General features: G+C 38.6%; 1 protein-coding gene across 7 annotated transcripts; it reads left to right on the top strand.

Moving 5' to 3' along the window:
• Nucleotides 1-18,095: 18,095 nt before the first annotated feature.
• Nucleotides 18,096-22,612, top strand: LOC148040344 (uncharacterized). 7 transcript variants are annotated; one of them, XM_087698574.1, is made up of 7 exons: nucleotides 18,096-18,698; nucleotides 21,294-21,356; nucleotides 21,443-21,505; nucleotides 21,591-21,737; nucleotides 21,802-21,858; nucleotides 21,959-22,036; nucleotides 22,226-22,612. In XM_087698574.1, exons 1-7 carry the CDS (start codon nucleotides 18,459-18,461, stop codon nucleotides 22,493-22,495), a joined length of 918 nt encoding a protein of 305 aa, XP_087554700.1. In that variant the 5' UTR covers nucleotides 18,096-18,458; the 3' UTR covers nucleotides 22,496-22,612. The 7 variants fall into 7 exon arrangements, with proteins under 7 accessions (XP_087554700.1, XP_087554719.1, XP_087554703.1 ...); XM_087698593.1 differs by having other exon boundaries at nucleotides 21,959-22,007; nucleotides 22,226-22,363; XM_087698578.1 differs by lacking the exon at nucleotides 18,096-18,698 and adding an exon at nucleotides 18,706-21,196.
• The last annotated feature ends 672 nt before the right edge of the window (nucleotides 22,613-23,284 follow it).

Raw genomic sequence — 23,284 nt, 5'->3', positions numbered from 1 at the left:
GAATTGTTTTTTTGCATGAAAAAGATAAACTCATATCAACTTAAATATTCACTCTAAACTATCACTCATCCCCAATACTCTTACATGTCACAAATCAAAGTACATATATATTTTCATTTAGCATATAGTTGAAAACAATAAATTTTCATATAAATACTTTTTAAAATATATATTTAATTTATTTTCTCTTTTTCTAAAATCTCAAAAAATTAAAAGAAAGTTAAAAATGGCATAAATTCCTTGCAATTTAGCATAATTCTCTTATGAGTATACATAATATTTCACTAATAAAAGCCTTCATTTTTACCCAAGATGATCACTTTTTAATTTTAAAAAATATAAAAAATTATTAGAAAATATCAAAAATTAAATAGACCTCTTATTGTATACAATTTATTTAAAAATATCACTTTATAGTACTATACATTTTGTATTTTTTATATTTTTAAATATCTATTTTGACTGATTTGATGAGTTTTATCATTTTTCTATTTTTTAAAATTATGAGACAACATGATTTACATTTCATATTAAATATAGAATATACACAACCAAGTTTAAATTCATAGATTAAAAATATTGAACATGACAAAGTAATAAATTTTCATACTGTTGATTGGTAAAACAATAACGCACTTACTTGACAATGATTTGCAAGTCATAGTCATGTCCTTGAAGTTTGTGTCTCTACCACAAAATGCTAATTTGATAAATATTGTTTGTGCACTAGGATCATATTCACAATGTATGACGCATGGCATGGTATCAGTCCTAGATTGCATAGCAATTGTCTTCCTAGGATATGACTTATACACTAAGTGGAAAGGAGCCTTTGTTGTAGGTCAGTTGTACACTTTCCTTGGGACTGTTTGGTAAGGATTTATATATTCATGGATCATGCAAAACAAGAAGAGAGTGGAGTATGTGTGTTATATTTTATATATTGGAGCGACGCATCTTGGGGCCAATCCCCGAGGTGTAGAAGAGTTGCAAGTGGAGCCATGGCAATCACCTGAGGGGAGCTTCCTGATGTTTGTGTGACAAGGCACTATGCCTACATGTTATGGGATCTCCCTCTGAGGAGAAGGGAAGGTAAACGTTGGACTACATATCGGTTACAAATGCATAATTAAGTCTATCTAGTGTTCATCAGTGTATTACAGACGCTCTTGGCCCGCGAGGCCGTGTGGTGGGGTTGTCTGTTGTGTGCATGAAGTCCGGCTAGTGCCATAGAAAGTGTCGACCCATTTAAGGTCCCATCAGTGGTGCATTTGCGAGGATCTGCCTATAAGTCACAGTTTCCGAATCTAGGTTGTAAAGGGACCTAAATTTATAATTTCCATTAGTAGTGTGCTAAGCTACCCATAAAATGGGGTTCGTTCAAGGATGGAAAACCTTGGCTTTCCCAATACAAAACTTACTGATGGATTTAGTTAGTTACGTAGAGCAAGAGTCCTCTACATAAGATAATTTAGGTGCTAAGAAGAGTAACCAAATAGTGGTTACCCCATCCTCTAATGCAATGGCATGGGCCAAGGTTCACCTTGGTGTGGTCTCTACCCAAGAGAAATCGTGTATAACAATCCATCAACCTAGAGGGCATGGAACAAGTATGTTGGAAGCTACGACGGTCATGGCATCCATAAGTAATTATGCTAAATCTGTTGTGCCATGGGAAAAACTCGACATACAATGGAGTGCACTTATGGACGAAACATCCCATTTGGTGGGGCATCATGCCAAAATTTTAGATATCAGAAGGATGCTAGAAGCCCTAGCTGTAAAGGGAAAACCGTTGCTGAAAAGGCACAATCTCCAAGTCCTAAGTGCTAAGGATAAGTTTGCTTTTGATGAGGGGCAGAAGCTCCTAGATAAAGCCATCGTGGAACTACCTAGGAAGGGGCAAGATATGGAAGATCCTCTAAGAAAGGATCGAAATGACATGCTAAGAGCTATAGGACTCCCTAGACCACTCTATGAGTTGGCAGAAAGGGATGGCAAGGATAATATTGACCTCCCTACACCAGTAAAGGTGGAAATGGAAGAGGTTGGAGACCCCAAGACACTAGAGTTAGGTCATGAATATGAAGATTTTAATGGCCCGGTGCTAATCCCAAAGGAGAGGACTAAATGCCCTACTCCTTATAGAGATCTCCCAGTATTTCATGGGTTGGTAAATGAGGACCGAATGTTGCACTTAAAAGAATATGGCCTAACTTGCCTTGCAAGTGGGTTCAATGATTTTCATCGGATGCTTGTATTTTCTAGCACCTTGAAGGGAGTAGCTAGAAAATGGTACTGGAGCCTCCCAAGGGGATCTATTAAATCCTTTGAGGAGTTGAGTGATCGAATTTTAGATGAATATGAGAAGAAGGTGCTTATGACCCAAGTTTTAGGGCAGCTGATGCAGACTAGGTACGAGTCCTATCCTTCTGTTAAAGAATATGGTCTAACCTTTGATGATATTCTGAGGCTTTGGCCAAGAAGAGCTACTGCATTGCCAGGTGATGTGCTATGTGAGCTCTTTTTGAGTGGCTTAGAGATTAATACGCAAATCCAAGTGAGGATGCAAGATCCTAAGTCATTAAATGAGACCAAGGGGCATGCAATTGACTATGAGCAATATATTCGAAGATGTTGGGAAAACTTTTGGAGTTTCCCTCGCTTATTGCAAGTGCATCCAAATATCCAACCAATTTTGCAAAGAGAAAATCATTTCGCTATGAGTAGTGATAACATGCCTCTTGGGGATAAAAAGATTCCACGCCCAACAAGTCCCACCAAGGCTTGCAATAGTTCCACGAGAGGTAGTTGCGATGGTGGCATTGATAGGACCATTGGGCCTATGAGTATGGATAAGTGTTCTACGGGTGGTTCTAGTTTTGCCAGTGGAAAGGCTCTACAGAGACCTTTGCCATCTTTAAATGAGTCATGCTTTCTAGTAGATGTTATTCCTTTTAGTAAAAGCATGGTTCCTATGAATAAGCAGTTGTTGCAAAGTGGACAAAGGCAAGTAAAGATATCTCATATGAAGAAGGTGTACTATGCCCAAGGTCCACCTATGCTGAGTAGAAGCGCTAAGGATGTGAGGCCATCTGGCTATAGCAATAAGTCCACATTGAGTCCATCGAACCAATGTGGCAAAATGAGGCAGTCTAAAAATATGAAAAGGAATATGAGATGGGTTTGGAGACCCAAAATTTGTAAATGCATGGTCCCGCTTCCTGAGTCTTTTCCTTTAAGCAATTAATTATATATGTGTATGTAAGGGGTATTTTCTTTTGTTTATTGGGGATCAGCAATCAAGACATGAAGTCCCAAGTTTAGGTTACGTATGTCTGGGGGAGGTCTAAGTAGTCATTGCCTCTTGTAAAGGCATTGTCAGGCCATTGAAAGACCTGTTTTAGAAGTCAATCCTAGTGACCTTGTTCTGCTGACCTGCTTGATGGCTGTTCTAGGAGTTTCTGCTAGTTTTGAGGCAATTAGAAAAGCTTGCCAGAAAAAATGATGATGCAAAGAAGCAAAATCTTGAATAGCTGAATAATAAAAATATACGCAGGTGTGTAAAAAGGGGTTCTAACCCTTATAAAAATAGAAAAGGAAAGAAAGAAAAATCCTTGAGCAGTTGTTTATCTCCTTGTGAAGGCTTGGTAGGTTCTTAGGGAGGAGACAAGACCCGATGCTGATGCCTTGTCTTCCTAGGGGTGGCAACTAGCTGAAAAGAAAAGGAAATAAAAGGTTGGAGAAAAAATAAAAGCGAGTCTTAGAAAAGAATTAAGTGTCACCTCGCTAGGGCTTGGTAGGTTCTTGTGTACTGAGACGAGACCTGAGGCCGATGCCTTGTTCTCCTTGGGTCACTACGCTCATCTTCCTCTTTTTTACATGCCCGAGTATGGAACATAAAAGGCTAAATGGAAAATGTGCTAAAAGACAATATTTCTTGATCAGCCTATAGGAGTCCTCGCCTAGGAGGAGCTCCTAGTTGAGTTGTCCTCAATTTGGTAGGTAGTTCAGACCACCACTAAGGATGAGTTGTTTGATAGTTCTTTTTAGCTTAGTCATATTAGAGCAGCCGGTTAGTGACTAATTTTGGCCTTCTGTTGGATTATGTTAGGCCTACTCCTTATGGATTTCATGCCTTGGTTTTGTCAAGGGGTAGGGTGAGAGCTATAATGTGTTTTGTTGTGTATCTATTTTGTAGCATCTTGATGCTCTTTGTGGTTGTGTTTATGTGCAAATCTGTTCGTGAGATTCGAGGGGCTGAGTCACCCTATCCTGTGGTCACCAATGAGAGCTAGATTTTAGGACCCGAATTAAACCCGTTCTTGGAGCGTTGGAGCTCGTTTTAAAGTAGAAACATCGCCAGAACAAGTCAACGAGCCAATTTTCATGAAAAATCAAAAAGTGGTGGATGGTTGAGCTAGAGTGTTTCTAGATGCATTTCGACGTCAGCAATCCAACACAAGTCTCGGTTCATCAATCGAAGGTCATTTGACCCCCCATTTAATCCCCGCAAGATTCGGCGTTATAAAGTAGCTATCAGATTAGGAAGATGAAAAGTGCATGGGAGAGGCCAAGTTGATGGAGTTCGACGCCACAAAGCCGTGGGTCCAGTCGGATTGCAAATGGGAGTTCGTTTGGGCCTTCAAAATTGAAAAATCAACTTGCGAGACAGTGTGAACACAAAAAGATGAACCAATTATTTTAATGTTTAAAACCTTAGGCTTAATAAAAGCCTCGAAACTAATGCAAAAACTGTCGAATTGAGGGAAGCATCAATGCACTTCCTCATTTTTGCTCAATGCCTCTCCGATTAAAACCCGTTTGGAGAGAGAGAGGGAGATTCTCGATCAGGGCAGGGAGAGGAACAAGATGGCTGCAAGCTTGCCCGTTTTAATGGAGGATTTAAAAATCTCATTTTTTAGTCATTCTCTCTTCTCCCTCTCTCTCCTCTTAAGAGGCAGTTCATGCACATGAAGAAGAATGAAGATCGGTTGAAGGATGCTTGCCCCAGATTGCTCCAAGATCAAGAGGAGGCTGAGGGGAGATGTTGAACATTGAAGATTTGCTGCTGATTGGTCCATTGGCAACCCGAAAAAATTAATTACAAAACCCACAACATGCAAATAAGTGGTATGCCTCAATTTTACAAAGGAAATTTGCTTCTTTTTTATGTTTGATGGTTGAAATGGAATTCATATGGAACAAAAATTTGTTTGGAGCTTGTTCCTATTATGATTGAAGGCTGTGCAAAAAAAAAAAGTAGACCCGGAATGATAAATAGTCGTAATAATTAAATTATGGCCTGAAAAGTACATTTTTAGAGTAAAAATGAAGGTTTTATTGGTTTCGAGTGGGGAAAAGAGATGCGCATGGGATAAAATTCTGAGACAAAACATCTTCCAGCTGTCATAATCAGTCACTAATCATAAATCAAAAAATAATTTATTTTTATATATAAATAAATAGATAAAATAGCTAAAAATGGAAAAAAAAAGATTTTTGCATTATAAAAATCTAAAAATTTATGATTCGTGGTTGTTGGCTATAAAAAAAAGTTGAGGCATAAAGTTTGGCATCATTTTGGCTTTGTTTATGTGTTATACTTCATGTTTTTCCATTTTATGCAAAAAATACATACAAAACAAAACCGTACACCTATGCAACGGAACATAATCTAAGAGTTAGAGTGAAAGGGTGATGTTAAGAGATTAAGAGGGCTGAGAGGGTTTGAATTTTTAAAACATTTGATTATGCATTCCATTTAGAATTGTGATAATTGATTCTAAGGGGCTAGTAGCACAAGAAATCAATGCTAGTCTCCATACATCAAAGCATATGTTTAGTGAAAATCATGAAAGGATTGTTTTTTCTATATCACAAAATGCTGATTTGATAAATATTATTTGTGCACTAGGATCATATGTACTATGCATGACGCATGGCATGGTATCAGTCCTAGATTGCATAACAATTGTCTTCCTAGGATATAACTTATACGCTGAGTGGAAAGGAGCCTTTGATGTAGGTCAGTTATACGCTTTCCTTGGGACTATTTGATGATGATTTATATATTCCTGGATCGTGCAAAACAAGAAGAGAGTGGAGTTTGTGCATTATGTTTTATATATTGGAGCGAAGCATCTTGGGGCCAATCCCGGAGGTGTAGGAGAGTCGTAGTGGAGCCATAGCAATCAACCGAGGGGAGCTTCCTGATCTTTATGTGACAATGCATTGTGCCTACATGTTATGGGATCTTCCTTTGAGGAGAAGGGAAGGTAAACGTTGGACTACATATCGGCTATAAATGCATAATTAAGTCTATCTAGTGTTCATCATTATATTACAGACGCTCCTGGCCCAAGAGGCAAGGTGGTGGGGTTGTATGTTGTGTGCATATAAGAAGCTGAGAATAAGGAATTAGTGTAAAAGGAGAGGATATGTAATTTTACACATATTTTTGACACATTAATACAATTACAATCTTTCTCTCCCTTCTTGCTCACAGCTTCTATGGCTTCCCCATCTTTCGTGTCTTTCTCTCTCTAAATCTAGTCTTTCTCTCTCCTCTTCACTCTTCTTCTCTCTCTTCTTGTAGTCTTTCTCTCTCTTTTGCAGTCTTATCTCTCCTCTTTCTCTCTCCCTAGTTCTCTCTCTGACAAGTGGTATCAGAGCTTAGTTTTTAGATCTTTCCTTTCTCTCTCCTTCTTTACATTTAGTTTCTTGTCAGTTTTAGGAAACCTTACTGTGCACAGGTACAGTGTTGAAGAACCACAACAGTCAAGAAGTACTAGACATGGCAGCTTTCTTGAAGACCACACAGACCATGGCAGCCTTTCTTGGAGTCATAAATGGAGCTTGGACCAAAAATGGAGGCAGACAGATAAAGATGGCAGCTCGTTTTGCAAGCTCATGCCAATTTTGAAGCATAGGGGTTAAGCATTTGGTTCTTCTTCAACAAGCTATGGTTCATGGAGAACCATTGGAGCATTATTGAGTAGAGTATGATGCTGGGATATACTACTATTTTGGTTCAAGTGTTTTACTACAAGATTGGCTTTGAGGAGTTCTTCAAGCAAGCTCGAGTAATTGGGGACAAATTTGGGAAAGTTGCTACAGAAATTAGTAGCATCATTCTAACGACAAAGGAAATACGAAAATTGATACTAGACATCACAAGCTTCGAGTGGAGCCATCAAACGTCTCATTTGGACACATATTTCTCAAGCTAGAGCCTATTTAGTACCGGCAGTTCACTAGCAGTTCACTGTGGACAGTTCTGGAAATTCTTAAACAGAGAGGGGTATTGCTATTCCTAAATTCAAACCAAGATTTCTACTTGATACTAGACATCTTAACTTTCGAGTGAAGCTATCATACACCTTATTTGGACTTATATTTTTCAAGGTAGGGCTGAAGATGGCAAGCCAACAGGATTGCAAGGAAGTATGGACTCGGTGATTTTTCTTTTGGTCTGCATGTGTTGAATCTCAGGACAGGGTACAATTGAATATATCTGTTGGTCCTGATTTGGAGACTGTGTATTTTGGGAGTATACATGTCAGATGAATGAAACCAGAATTTTAAGGCAAGGACAGGAACAACATATCTCTTCAACTTGACTGCAATGGTAGCTGAGATCAATAGCTCCAGCTCTAGTGAACAAGGTTGGCTTCAAACACAGGCTAAAATTGACAAACTTGGAGTTTTAATTGATCAGTGTATTGCTCTTATGAAGGAGGTTATGGAAAAAACAGCAAGACCTCAATCAAATGCTTCTGCTTATAGCCAACATGTATATGCTGATGGTACACTTGAATCAAATGCTTATGCTTATGGCCAACATGTATATGCTGATGAGTATCATTCCATTGAGCCTTGGTAGCAGAATGGCTATTATGGTCAACATGCTTATGCTTATGAGCATCCACCTCTTCAGCAACATAGTTATGATTATACTTGTAAAGCTCTCTTGGTTGACCAGCCCAGTTCTTATGGATGTGACAGAAATGGTTATGCTTATCAGTACCCTTCTAGCTTTGATCAACAGCAAGCAAGTGATTATGACCGACATTATGCCAATACCTATGCTCATGGATTTGCCAATAATCATACTTATGGACAACATGACCAATGCTGTGGGATCAATGATCAAAGGCAGCATGCTTATGTATGTGAGCAGCAAACATCAGTGGAAGCAAATGCATATGCTCAACCAAACTGTCCCTCTGATGCACAGCAGGGCTGTTATCACCATATGGAGTATGGACATCATGAGCATTATGGTCATGAGCATGGACAGCCATCTGTTCTACATGAGCAGCAAGATGACTATGAGCAGCATGTCAAAACTATTATAGAGCTGACCAATGGTGATGAGCAGGTGTGTAAATTGCTATCTAAGGCTAAACACGTTAGACACCTTACTAGTGATACGATACGGGAACTGCATGCTGCGAGCTTATGCTATCGATGTGCTAAGCCACTATCTTGTAATCACCAAGCCACATGCAGGGCAAAGACTGCCAAAATATTCTTGGTATTTGACTATTATGATGCAAATGATGGAGAAGACCTTGTTGAAGACCATTTTGGTATGAGTCCACAACAAGAAACTCAGTTCAAGAAAGCGGATCATGGACAGCATGTGGATTTGGATGATCATCATGTAATAGTGACTTCAGCCTCATATGCTTCAGTCACACAGAGCATGGTGATGCCTGAGAAACTTATGAAAGAGTTAGTGAATACCATCATGATGATCAAGCTTCCAGTTGTACTTGACTATGACCTTATGAAAGTTGATCCAATGCATGACAATGATACCACTTTCCCTTTTGATCCGGGTGGCTACAAGCTGATTTTGACCCTCTGTATAGATTAGTACTACTACTGAATATTAGGTAATCTTTTCTTTTACCACTTGTAATGCTGTACAGAGTAGTACTCTGCAGCCCCTACTCGGCTATACCAATAAGTCTGATATTTGTTTTTTAGGAAAAAAACTTCATTTTGAGTGGGGATGGATTGTAAGAAGCTGAGAATAAGGAATTAGTGTAAATAATATTGATATTATGCCATGTCACACTGACATTGGTATAAAAGGAGAGGATATGTAATTTTACACATCTTTTTGATACATTAATATAATTACAATCTTTCTCTCCCTTCTTGCTCACAGCTTCTATGACTTTCCCATCTTTCCTGTCTTTCTCTCTCTAAATCTAGTCTTTCTCTCTCCTCGTCACTCTTCTTCTCTCTCTTCTTGCAGTATTTCTCTCTCTTCTGTAGTCTTCTCTCTCCTCTTTCTCTCTTCCTAGTTCTCTCTCTGACAGTGCATGAGGTCCGACTAGTGCCATAGCCAATGCTGGCCCATTTTAGGTCCCATCACCAAATGAGAATAGAGAATAATGATTGATGAGAATCAAGAGAGTAATCAATGAATCAAGGCCTTATACTCTTGCACTTCGGGGAGTTGAAGGTATAACATACCACCATCGAGGTTGTCGGGGGTTTGGATACAAGATTACTTGTTCACAAACACGTATAAGAGATGTTAAACTATTGTGACATGTACCATGTCGTGATACAATTAACAAACAAATGAGTCCATGCACCTGTTCACAACTCTCCTCTCTCTCTCAATTATTTTTCTCTCTCCTCTCCCTCTCTCATTTCCTCTCCCTCCCTCACCCTCACCCTCACCCTCACCCGCACCCACACCCTTTCTTTCTCTCTTTTCCTATTATGTTTAATATCTTTTCTCTCTCCTCTCATTCTCTCATTTTTTCTCTCTCCTCTCGCTCTCTCATTTCCTTTTTCTCTCTTCCTCTGCTTCTCTCATTTCTTCTCCCTCCCTCTCCCTCTCTCATTTCCCTATTATGTTTTCGTCTCCCCCCCTCTCTCATTTCCTCTCCCTCCCTCTCCCTCCCCCTCTCTTTCTCTCTCCCTCCCTCTCCCTCTCCCTTCCTCTTCCTTTCCCTATCCCTCTCCCTCTCTCATTTCCTCCCCCTATCCCTCTCCCTCTCTCATTTCCTCTCCCTCCCTCTGCCTCCCCCTCTCTTTCTCTCTCCCTCCCTCTTCCTTTCCCATTTCCTCCCCCTCTCCCTCTCCCTCTCCCTCTCTCTCTCCCTCCCTCTCCCTCTCTTATTTCCTCCCTCTCCTTCTCTTTCCCTCTCTTTCTCTCTCTCTCTCTCCCTCTCCCTCTCTCATTTCCTCCCTCTCCCTCTCCCTCTCCCTCTCATTTCCTCTCCCTCTCTCAATATACACAAATTATACAAAAAGAGAGAGAGAGAGAGAGAATGCACTTTTCCTCCCTCTCGTTCTCTCATTTCATCCCCCTTCCTCTTCCATTTCCTCCCTCTCCCTCTTCCTCTCTTTCTCTCTCTCTCCCTCCCTCTCCCTCTCCCATTTCCTCCCTCTGCCTCTGCCTCTCTTTCTCTCTCATTTCCTCTCCCTCTCTCAATATACACAAATTATATTAAAAAAAGTAAAAGAGAGAGAGAGAATGCACTCTCCCTCCCTCTCCCTCTCTTTCTTTTTCTCTTTCTCTCCCTCCCTCTCCCTCTCCCTTTCCTCCCCCTCCCTCTCCCTCTCCTTCTCCTTCTCTCTCATTTCCTCTCCCTCTCTCAATATATACAAATTAAACCCTAAACAAGTAAAAGAGAGAGAGAATGGACTCACCGTAAAGATTTGCAGGAGGGTTTGGCAACTTCTCTTCGCGACGGCGGCTCCTCCTCTCCTTCACGAACTACGGTGGCGGCGGCGGTGACAAGCCTTCTTCCTCTCCCTCTCTCACCCTCTATGCAAAACGGTCGCTCTCCCTCTCAAAAACTTTCACGAATGCGCGAAATGAAACACGCTCGAGTTTTGGCCCGCTTTTTTTTCTTTGTGGGACGATGCAAACAGCGATGTCGCTATTGCTTTGTTTCCTTGTAGTGTCTCTATCACACACCTCTTTTCTTACTCTATCTCTCTGTGGTTGAGAATGGTGCCATGGTCTCTTCCCCTCTCCTCCCTCCCTCCTCGCCTCTCTCTCTCTCTCTCTCTCTCTCTCTCTCTCTCTCATGCCGATGGAATCCTATCAAAGATCTATGAAAAACCAAGGAAAAAGGGCTAGAATCTTGGTGCCTTCTCCTTCTTCACGCCTCCTCTCTCTCTCTCCCATGGCACTCCCTCCCATCACGACCCCTCCAACCTCCAAAATGGCCCTTCTTTTTGTTAAAAATAACTTAATTTTTTCTAGATCTTCTAACCTTAATGCAAATAAAAGTTCCCCTTCTTTCTCTAACTCCTCTTCAATCCTCTCATCATATATAACATAATTTTGACCCACCCACAAAACATCGTAGACTAAGATATAGTCAAGCATAATCTTTTTTCTTCTCCAGATAAATATGATAATTGTTGGGACTAGTTTACAGGCGATTTTTAGTTTATGCTAGCTACGAATTTGATACTTTCTAAGTGCAGAAACTCTATCAAACATGCTTTGTATTGGTCTGGGTTTGAAATGATATTTCACAACACTAAAGTACTCATGCATATGCTCTCTTCTTGTGTAAATGACTTTTGAAATTAATTACCTAAGGAATTCTATTAGAATTTGACTCTAACTCCACTCTCCTCTCTTACAAAAACTCCCTTATACCAATATTTTCCTTTTTTCAGTGGATTTCAAAGATGCATCCCCCAAAGAAAGCAACTACAATCGCATTTGCATAAAATTAATATGAAAATTTAATAAGAATGTGTCAAATGTATACAATTTTGTTTCAAATTTTGACAATATTTGGCATGGTTTTATGGGTTATTAGTGCCACAACTCCCATTGTAAATGATGTCTCAAGACGAGTTGCTATCATGGTATACATCAAACTGCCCACTACGGATGCATAAAGGATCTTGGCCATCTAAACCTTGTACTAATCCAACTACATATAATTTGCCTAATTGACCTTCACATTGTTGTGACGTTGCGCATCTACCACTGCAAACCTAAAGGCCGAGTTTTCTACTAAGATTTTGGACTCTTAAGGTAGCGTCATTATGAGTTTATTTTCCATTGTGTGTTTATTTCGTGTTTGCATTTGCATGACACACAAGCACCTATAGTTAGGCTAGGCGCATTCTCCTTAGTGCATTAATAATGTTTTGTGAACATTGTTTGATTGGTGGCAAATCATGGATTCGACATTGCATGAGTGATTGAGCGTGAAAATCCATGAAGCAGTTTTGTAGGATACATTGCATGGAAGAAACATGAAGGAAATTTCAGGTTGATTGAACCCACAAAAGATTTATTCAAGGCTTGGAAGGGAGGTAAGATCCATCCGAGGAGCTTGATTATAGAGCTACTGTTAAACTCATTGATCGGTGTCATTAGAAAAGATTCACTTCAAATTTGCTTATGTTGTGAACAATGGAAAAACTTTGAAAGTATAAAAGCTTGTAATATCAAAGCTTCAGAATTTCCCTATCCTTATTAGGCAAAACATAGGCTAGTGAAGCTATATTTTGGTTTGCTAAGCAAGACTTGCGATTACTTGTCATTGTCTTACATAAAGTGCTGAGACCATTCAGCAAGTTTTAAACTCAGGTGTCAATATGAAGTTGATATTAGACGTTCAAAAGATAAACTTAGGTGTCAGTATGAAGTTGATATTAGACGTTCAAAAGATGGTGGCCTGAATTGTTTCTGAAATTGATGAGATGTCAAGGAGCAGCAAAAAGACATCATCATTGACGATGCTTCCTGAAATTCTTAGAGGAAAACATCAATGATATTTTTTGAAGGTTTTTGAAGGTTTTTCTTCGTTGGTGCCTTATAAAAAGAAGCAGATCGATAGTCTGGAGGGGGAGCTTTTTCTTAAGCTTTATAAAAGACTGCAACGAACGGGCAGCATTGAGCCATTGGCGACACTGTAGAGAAGTCAAAGGGAGAACGTGTTGTGACACAGAAAATGACGAAGATGAAGTTGTGAAGATGAAAGGATTGCAGACTGACAGTTGAAGAAGGAAAACGAAGCAATTTTGATCATGCTGAAGAAGAAAATGAAGGGAAGGACAACCTTGGTGAGCTCAGACGTCGAAGGAGGAGAGTGGAGCTGCAGACGATGACCTGAACGAGACTACCGATGAAGCTGATATCGACGACAAGGAATGAGGGCTGCAATAATATAACGACAACGAAGATGAAGCCGGAGGAAACGGTGAACAAAATGTTGCTGGGACAAGAAGACTGTAACAAAGAAGGTGCTGAATATGCACAAGGAACTTTCAATCGTTCCCCACATAGGCAATTTGTTGAAATATAGGAAATTCTCCAATATTTCCTATGTAGACAAGTGAGTATTCCCCATCTATAACTAGGAAATTGAATTCCCTACATCTTATAATAGGGAATATAGAGCATTCCCTACATTCCTTTGAAAGTCCCTACATTCCCTACATCTTATAATAGGGAATATAGAGCATTCCCCACATTCCTTTGAAAATCCCTACATAAGGAATTATAAGGATGTGATTCCCTACTTTTATATAATAGGGAATTAAAGGTACAATGAGGATAAGATAAAGATGATGTTTATCATAATTCTCTATTTCTCAATTCTAGTTGATACTGATGGTTTCAAGAAGGTAAGGACAAAGGTGATGATGACTATCACGGTGGTGATGAGGATAAGAAAAATGAAAACAACGAGGAACTTATATTTCAATTGCAATTTGAGGCGGCTCCAGTTGACGAGAGAAAGGAAAGGCTTTTGTAAAGATTATTCAACCTTTGTTTTAATTTCATCCACGAGTCCCCCCCTTCACACCCAAAGAGACACATGCGTGGACAAAACACAAGATATTACAATTCCACAATGCTCCATGCCAACCGTTATCTCCTCCATTCCCATGCAAGCATTCGAGCTTATTTTCTTATAATCACATTTACAACATATGTCATTTCTAGAAATGCCAAGTGATTAAGAGATTATTGTGCAACCATAGCATGTGCCTCTTGTGCTAGTACTCGAGCTTGTAGAAAGTGAATGTGCCTTTGCTACAACTTATACAACACTAAAATTTCTAGCTTTGGGTATACAACACCTAGCCAAACTTGTTGGCCCCACATCTAGCCCACATACTCGACTAAGGTGACTAGATCAATCTTATTTTTACTTTACTAATATTTAGTATTTTATTTATTTTATTTCTATGTTTAACTTTTATTGAGGCCCCATTCCTAGACCACATGGGTAGCTATGATGGGTATACAAGAAAGGCTTGGTAAACTAAAATTAAACATGAGTATTTAAATATATTATAGTTGTATTTATAACATTAACATTAACTTCTAAGGGTAACAACTTTGTGCACGCTCTCTCTCTCTCTCTCTCTCTCTCTCTCTCTCTCTCTATATATATATATATATATATGGGGCTATAATGGAATAATGTCCTAGGTGGTTTGACTTAACATACACGAACAAAGATTTTGTTGTATTATATATCTGTACAACACATATTCCCAAATAAACCTAGGAAAAATGAAGTCTTAAGGGTAACAACTTTGTGCTCTCTCTCTCTCTCTCTCTCTATGGGGCTATAATGGAATAATGTACTAGGTGGTTTGATTTAACATACATAAGCAAAGATTTTGTTGTATTATATCTGTACAACACATATTCTCAAATAAACCTAGGAAAAATGAAGTCAAAGTGGCAAAATACCCAAAAACGCAACCTTTTTAGTTACTATTAGATTGTTTTTTACAGTATTGCAATGAAATGCCTTGTGTGTGTGTGTGTTTTTGTGTGTGTATGCATACCAATCTTGTAATGTATAACAACCTTCCGTGATGTGTTTTTGAAAGTATCTTCCAATATCATGTGACGTGCTTGAAAGGTGTTTACCATGTGAGAGTGAAAAGACTGCAAGGTGTGTAATGGAAAGTGATGGCACATGCTAGTGTCGGACACACTTGCACATTGAGGACATGTAAGTCTATAGAGATTCTGATGTTGAAGAAAGACAATCAAGCAGGAGAGAACAAAAACAAACAATGGAAGCAAATCATCAAGCAAGAGGATGAGAAATGAGAAAGTATTAATGATGTAGATGCATCCAACCACATTATGTTCATATCACACTACATGCATTGGGGGTTTTATTCTCAAATGAAACTACATGAATTAGCATTTAGGTTAGTAAAATGTGTTGGATGTTGTGGATTAGAACCAAAGGAAACATTGAATTTCATCCTTAAAGAGTATTAATGTTTTTGTTGTATTTAGTTATGCTAGAATTGCCATGAGGCTCTATTATCATTCATTGAAGAATACAATTCCTAAGAGCATCGAAGTACTAGCCAATCTACCAATGGCTCCCAAATGCAATAATGCACTGAAATAAAATATGAGTGTTAGCTACCTAAAATTTGTGCATGTATTTCCTAGAGGGCATCGACATCCTATTGAGGAGGTGGCGTGTGAATGATCCGTGGTCTCTTGATAATGACCAACATGGTCCAAGTATAATGCACAAGCATCATATTGTAGTCCATATCATGCCCTACATAATCCAAGGCATAATCAGTCCTATAAGTTGGATGACATTGGGATATGGACTAGCCCTGGAGTAGGTGTTTGAAGTATCATACCAACCATATAGAGAATCCTCATCCCAATCTATAGTAGCATAAATGATGGAATAGGAAGAAATATATGTGATGTCTCTATTATCCCTATTGTCTAGAAATATGCTTTCCAAATGTGTCCAAGTATTCTTGATCCACAAAAGTCTCCCAAAAGCAATAGCACGGTGAAATAAATTTTTGAGTGATGGCTACCTAAATTTCTTGCATGTATACGTGTAATACATCATCGTCCTCTTTGCAATAGTAATACCATGGGAGAGGTCAATCGTAAACAAAATTGGTATGCTTTCATGTAGACTTATGCAAGTTACCTCTTGATTAAGCGTGATGCACCTCAATTCAATGACACCAAAGGGAATCCCCACGTTCTCTCAAAATTCTTGACATGAGAGAATGTAAAAATGTTAGCTCTTGAGCTTGGAGGGAGCCTAAAGAAATCGGGTCACCGTTCGTGGGCCTGGGGCGAATGAAAAGAAACCAAGCCAAATGTGGTTCATGAATTGGACCAAGACTTGTATGCCTCTACGACCATAAACAAGTGAGGGCTCATAGAGGCCGGCGAGCGTGTAAAGAAGTGGGCAAAGCCATGTTACGATCTCTTTGTGCCGTCTAAAAATCGTAGGTGCCAGCGATGACAAAGAAACTGGAGCTCGTGGATGCTAGCGAGTGATACAAATAAGTGGGCAAAGCCAGGTCGTGTCTCCAAAGTCGAACTACTGTGTTGGTATGGCTGGAATGGCGGAGCATGTGCCAAAGGAAATGCAACTGCCTAAGGGCGAGTGGTTATGTGGTCCACTATAAAATAACACTTGCCCTGTGTGGGGACCCTTTCGGATGCTTGGCTACTGGGATATATGGATCGTGATGGTGGATGTGTGTAATGCTTGAAAACCTGGAGCGAGCTAAAAGAAGTCGGGCCCGTGGATCACTCGCTCTCCCTCCATCTTGACCAAGCCGCGCACGGAGCCATAAGTGAGGAGTCAAGTGGACTAGATCGAGTAGTGGGGCCCCCCTCACAACACCAAGCCATGCAATACGTCACGAGCAACTACACCAAAATCTGACACTCAGGCTATGGTAGCATCTCCGTTGTGTTCTTAGTGAACATGATTGTGCATCAATGATGATGTGGATATGCATTAACATGTATTTTTGTGCATGTGGTAATTTGATGTGTCTATGTATGTTTATGGATTTGGTTGCCTTGTGATTTTGAGTTTAATTTTATACATGAGTGAAGAAGTGCTATGAAAACACACGCTTTCTATGTGTGTGTATGTGTGTGTGTGTGTACTAGGCACTCCATGCCTAGCTCCTGGTGCTTCGCGCCGGGAGAGAGAGAGAGAGGGGGTGACATGTGGTGATGGGGGGGTGCACAACAAACTCTAGACCACTTACTATATAGAAAGTTCACACTATAACTAGGAAGAATAGCAACCAAACTAGGAAAAATGCAACAAACTCTAGTCAATTACATAAATTGAGATTTAAAACATCATATGCTAGGTAGCCTTAGATCCAAACTCTTATTTGTTGTCATGAGTGGGTTACAGTAATTAATGTTGTCATCCAATTCCTCTACTAAAGATAATAACATGAACCCTCAGACAGCTTGGTGATAATTGGATAAGTGTCTAAGTAATAATTGTGACATAGATTAGATTACCCTACATAATGCATTTTGTGTCAAGTTGAGTAATCTATAATATAAAGCATCATTAATTGGTGACTTGGAGAGTTATTTTATGAGCAGATAATGATGTACATCAAGGTGTTTATGCTATCATGGAATTAATAAGACTAGCATCCACAAATGCTAATGTAGAGATAGATGTGATTGTTGAGGAAGAGTTAAACATGCTCTAGTGGCAATTAGTTGAATATGTGAGTCTCAAGATCAAGTGGCTAACCTTAATAGAAACGTGGCTAAGCCTTGAACTAATCATTTGGTGCAAGAAGCATGCATCACCTCAAAGGATTATCATTTTTCCCCCCCAAGCATTTTGATCTATTATTTTGAAAGGCTCTAAAACTCTATGGGATATCAGCTACAAATGGGGACTCGTAAATGGAGGAGCCTTATATTGCTACTATACAAAACAAGCATGCTTAGGTAATGATTTGCCTTGTTCAAGCTTTAAAATTTTAACCCAAGTTAGTTGGCATCATAATTAATATTCTACATTTTGTTTTATCTTTACTAATCAGTAATCAAGAATGCATGGCTATGATTTCTCCCCCTTTTCCCATAACAAAATGACAATGGTCTATCTAGAAAGCATGGCACACACTTGTCTCTTTTGTATTCTCTCTTAAAAATATATATGTTTCTCTATTTCTATTTAGTTTCTTCTAAATTTATTTATTGTTATGTTGATTTTTTATTGATCACATTGATTTAAAGGACTTCCTTTACTTGTTCAAAATAAATCAATTAGTTATATTGTAGATGACCTTCCCTTGTTTTCTCCTCCATCTCCAGAACTTGTGACCTTCGCGCTTGAAGCAGACGCTCTAACCCAACTAAAGGAGCACCTGTCTTGGTGAGGCGCAGTCTGTCGCATCGAAAAGCACCAGTCGCGGCAGGTGACCTTTTCCAAACACCGCACTGGTGTCTTCAAGAAAGCCTACGAGCTCTCTGTTCTCTGTGAAGCACAGGTGGCGGTCATCATCTTCTCCTCCACCAACAGGATGTAAGAGTATGCGACACCACAGGCCCTGATGGATTTGGATGAAGCCCGGATGGTTTGAGCCCAAATGCTTTTGCACCAGACCCTGGTGTTGGCGATTCGGGCCTGCCCTACGGATGCTCGATGGCAGTCACTGTTGCTTCTCAAAGCTATGGCGGGCCTTCCAGCTATGGATCTGGTCAAAGTTATGGCACTAGCACATATGCCAATACTGGCCAAGTCCCTCCCCTCAGGCACATGAAGAGGCAGAGAAGGCACAGGCTATCACGGTCCTGCCATCTCGATGTGGTAGAAGAAACAGCGTTAGTTGCGGACGCGCAGATCGCTCAGCTCCTGCAATGCAAGCCTCTCCAAGAAGTCGAGGTTTGTGCAATCTTTCCCTGCCTCATCCTTTTGCATTATCGTCCTTCTGCATCACAGTCCTGCCACTCGATGTGGTGGAAGAAATAGCGTTAGCTGCAGAATAGTGTGTACTCCCGGTCCTATGTGGTGGAAGAAACAGCGTTAGCTGCGGAATAGTCTGTGCTCTCGGTCCGCATCATAAAAATTTCCCTCGATTGGTCACATGAATGTAAATCTTAGCTCTTATAGATTCCATCGAGGGAATCTAACATTTTGAAGTGACTCTGACGAATGAGACGATCATTTGTGCATCAGGGGCAAAGACCTAATCAAGTCTTTGTGAAATTTGCTCCCGCTTTTGCTTAAGGTCGCTGATATGCCGTAAGGCAATCTGTTGAATTTGTTTTTTTTTTTAAAGATACAGTGTATGCAACAATTGCACATGGAGATGCTTGCGTTTTGCCTCCATAAATGCTATCAAAACACTAAGCTGTACCATCTGAAATAGGAAGAGTTGCTCAGAAACATCTATTATTGTGGTGGATACTGTGTGACTACAATTAGATTTCTCTGCAAACCTATTTGTCAATGTGAATGCTTTGTGACAATGACACTTAGTTGCTTGATGGGCTCAATGCCAATCAGATCTATGCTAAAACTATTGGAGACTGAAGTCCCACAGTTGGCAGGTTCTTGGTTTGCTTCTGCAAAGCTCATTATTAGCTTTGAGCAAGCAAACCTTGGCAACATTTGACTCTTTATTGTTTTCCTTATAAAGGGATTCTATAATGCTTGAGTCAGTTTCATAGTATTTTGGTTTTCTTGGCGTACTCATAGGTTACAGCTAAGCCTGTATGAAATGACATTGTCACAGGATTACATGTCATGATGTCGAGTGACCATAGTTGTCAGGTTCTAGTTGTTTCAACTGTGAACACGAGAAGGATTAGGTGTATAGTTTATCATCCACTTTCTTTGGCTCTCTTTTCATATACTCTCTTATGCTTGTACTTTACTGCTATAAGGGCAATGACCAGTAACTTTGGTTGTTGAGGTGACCTTAACATATCTAGACCTTGTTTGTCCTTGTCTGGTCTTTAGAACTAAGTATACATTCCATCTATGTGCGAATTGGTTTTAACACTTGGAACTTGTAAGCTTAGTTTGCTATCTTTCAAATGCTCTCCCTGCTTTTTACTTCCTTCTCTACAAGGACCCAATTCATGAGTGCTTTGATTTTACCATGATGCTTGTACTTTGATCAAACATGTATACAATAGAACATCTCAACACATTTTTTATGCGTTTTTAAACATAAAGCTTACAGTTTTGGCAGAAAATGGATGTTTACATGGTGCAAATTCCCTCAAGCATGTATTTTGGTTATGAAAGTGTACATTTCAACATCAACATTACTTTTGGATGTTGATATTCAAATGCTTCATGATGATCATCCTCGTTCGTTATTCCATTGATGAGGGTCTATATTCTAGCTTATGATACATTGTTTCGTTTATATTCTTTTCAGCCTGATGAGGGTCTATATTCCAGCTGATGAAACATTATTTCATTTATATTCTTTCCAGCTGATGAGGGTCTATATTCCAGCTGATGACACATTATTTCGTTTATATTCTTTCCAGCTGATGAGGGTCTATATTCCAGCTGATGACACATTATTTCGTTTATATTCTTTCCAGTTGATGAGTGTCTATATTCAAGCTGATGACAAATTGTTTTATTTATATTTTGTTCATGGGGCCCCACATCTGTTATGTTGTCTATAGAGCGGCGTCACGAACCGTCTCTATAGACCTTATGTTGTTACTGTAACGTTTTTCTTTAAGTTTTGTTGTGACAGATATACTGCTTACATCCCAAGTTCAGTTGAAGGAATTTCTTGGAGATTTTATCATTTGTAGTGATGTCGCTTATCCTTATTTTACATGTATATTAAGGAGTGATAAATCTCTTTTGATGCCTCTGAATAGGCTGTTGTAATTCAGGAGTGATGTTGTTGTAATTCCCGAGTGATGTAGCTCCTAGGCTCTTGTAAGTTCAAATTTGTAATTTTATATTTTGAATATTAATATAAAGGTAGGCCTATATAGAGCTTGGGTTTTTCCCTTTAGCCCCCAAGGGTTTTTTCATCCATAGTAAGGGACCTTTATTTGAGCGGGGATGTTAGCTATATATATATATAGTCTGTCTATATATATCGTCCTAGGTCCCCTCTATATATTCCTATCATGTGTGCTCATTTGACACACTTCTGGGGTTCAACTTTCGGTGTCTCATGTCTCTCTTCTCCTCTCTCTTCCTCCGTTCCTCGTCTCCCTCCTATTCAACATGCATCGCACTGTTCAACAATAAGTGTAGGATTGGATCTTTTTCTCCCATACTCTAGGGGTGTCTATTGATGGCAGAGTGAACCATATGTTGCTACTATTGATTCTAATCAACTTGATGTATACATTCCTAGCATGGATGATATTGCCAATGAACAAGGTTTGGAAAAGGTATCTTATAATCTTATATGTTTATCATTTTTGTACTTGATTCCATATATTTTGGAGACATTTGATGTATACACATGATCTTATTTTGTTGATGTAGCCTCTTGAAGAAAGTAGCTCCTTTGAAGGACAACAATACAAGCAAACAGATTTATCATTGCAGGTAATGCTTTTAAGCTCATATCTAATAAATTTCTTTGAGAATGTCTCTTATATAGATACTTATACATTAACTTTCATTTCCCATAGATGAATACGTTTGTGGAGGAAGAAAAGAGCTTTGAAGAATTTCAATGTTATACATCCGATGAGGTTCTTTGCTTTATATTAAATTTAAGATTGACCATATGATTCATGTTCTTAACAGTATCTTATCCTTTACATGCTTAAAATGTAGGATGTTGAAAATGAAGATGAGACACTTGATATGGAAAATTGTGCCAGCTTTTCAAAGTTATTGTCACATGGTTTAGACAAAATAATGTACTCAACTAAACGTCAAGAAACTCTGGAACAAAGTATCCATAGTTCAAGCAATGATAAGGTATGTAACTTTTTTTCTATATAAATGTTTTTAATGTGATTACTAATTTTAGTTTTGAATGTAGGCTAATCCAGATGATGACATTAATGAAACATCTCGAAAAATTCAAAGAAAGAGGAAGGTATTTGATATATGTTTGTGAGAGAACAATAGCGTCATAGTTTAGTGAATAACTAAAGATATGATTTATTACATAACTATTTATTTTACGTGTTGACTAGCCAAGTGAGAAGATGAAGGATCTTTTGCAACAAAGGAGCATGAAACGAGGTACCAATATCAACGAAAAAGAACTAAAGGTGCTAGATGTAAAGATGCTTAAAGGGTAGCTTTATAGTTTATATATATATATATATATATATATATATATATATATATATAATAGTCATGTAGTTAAATTTATGGCTTTTCATATTATAATTCGTGTCATTTAGTTATCTATACATAGTATAATAAGTTACTTATTCTCTTTTTGTTATTCAATGCAGGTTAATATGACAAAAGAGAACATAGAAACCATACTTTTGAAGTATCTTGGTGTGCCTACAATTCATGATATGTACTTTTCTTTAAAGGGTATGTACATGAATCTCAAAAAGATTGAAGCTAGCTTTCGAGTCTTGATTAAGAATACAAGAAGCCAACAAAGTGATTATATGATTAAGGAGATTATTTATTGGCTACAAGGAAATGGCAAAGTTGTATTAAACAAAAATAGCAATGTGCTTAGTCTAGATGATGTGGAAGTTTTAGCATAACTTCTACTTTGAGTTAAGAATTTATTGCTTTTCAACATATTGGAGATTTGAGGGATTACTCAAACACTTATTACTTTGCAACATATTGGAGATTTAAGGGATAAAGCAATCACGACACACATGTTGCTTAATTAGTTTTTAGTTCTATGCTCCTTTAAAAGTATTTTCATTTTTCTTTTGGTTGCTAGAAGTAGATGTTGATGTCTTAATTTGTTTAATCTATTTTGATCATTAGATGTATGTTATTGATCCTTACTTAGAAATGATGACATTCTCTATATAATTTTCTAGTTAAAAATTTATTATGTAATTTCTTGTTTGATATTAGCATGTCTAAGAGTAAGGGCAAAGTAGATAAAGTGATAAGGAAAAAAGAGAATTCCCACGGAATTTCCTAGTTGAAAGTATATATAAGTAGGGAATGTAAAAAATAGGAAAAATGAGAGAATTCCTAGTGAGAGTACCTAGGGAATCACCTCTAGAATTTTTTTCCTATATATGGAATATTTCCTATATAGGAATTATTCCCTACATAGAAAATTTTGTATTTTTCCTATATAGGAATTTCCTATGTAAGAATTTCTTATGTAGGAAATATTTCCTACATAGGAAATGTCTTATGTGATTCCCTACTTATTCTCACTAGGAAATGTCCCATTTTCCCTAGTTTTTACTTTCCCCACTTATATGTATTTTCAACTAGGGAATTCCATGGGGAATTCTCTTTTTTTCCTATATGGGGATCGATTGAAAGTTCCTTGTGATGTAAGCTTAAGATGAAGAGGAGAG

This window comes from Lygodium microphyllum, chromosome 2 (assembly GCF_053477565.2).
Source record: "Lygodium microphyllum isolate KBCC chromosome 2, Lygodium_microphyllum_v1.1.10, whole genome shotgun sequence".
Taxonomy (NCBI): domain Eukaryota; kingdom Viridiplantae; phylum Streptophyta; class Polypodiopsida; order Schizaeales; family Lygodiaceae; genus Lygodium; species Lygodium microphyllum.
Note: the sequence above shows the minus strand (reverse complement) of the source record. Positions and strands in the feature narration are given on the sequence as shown.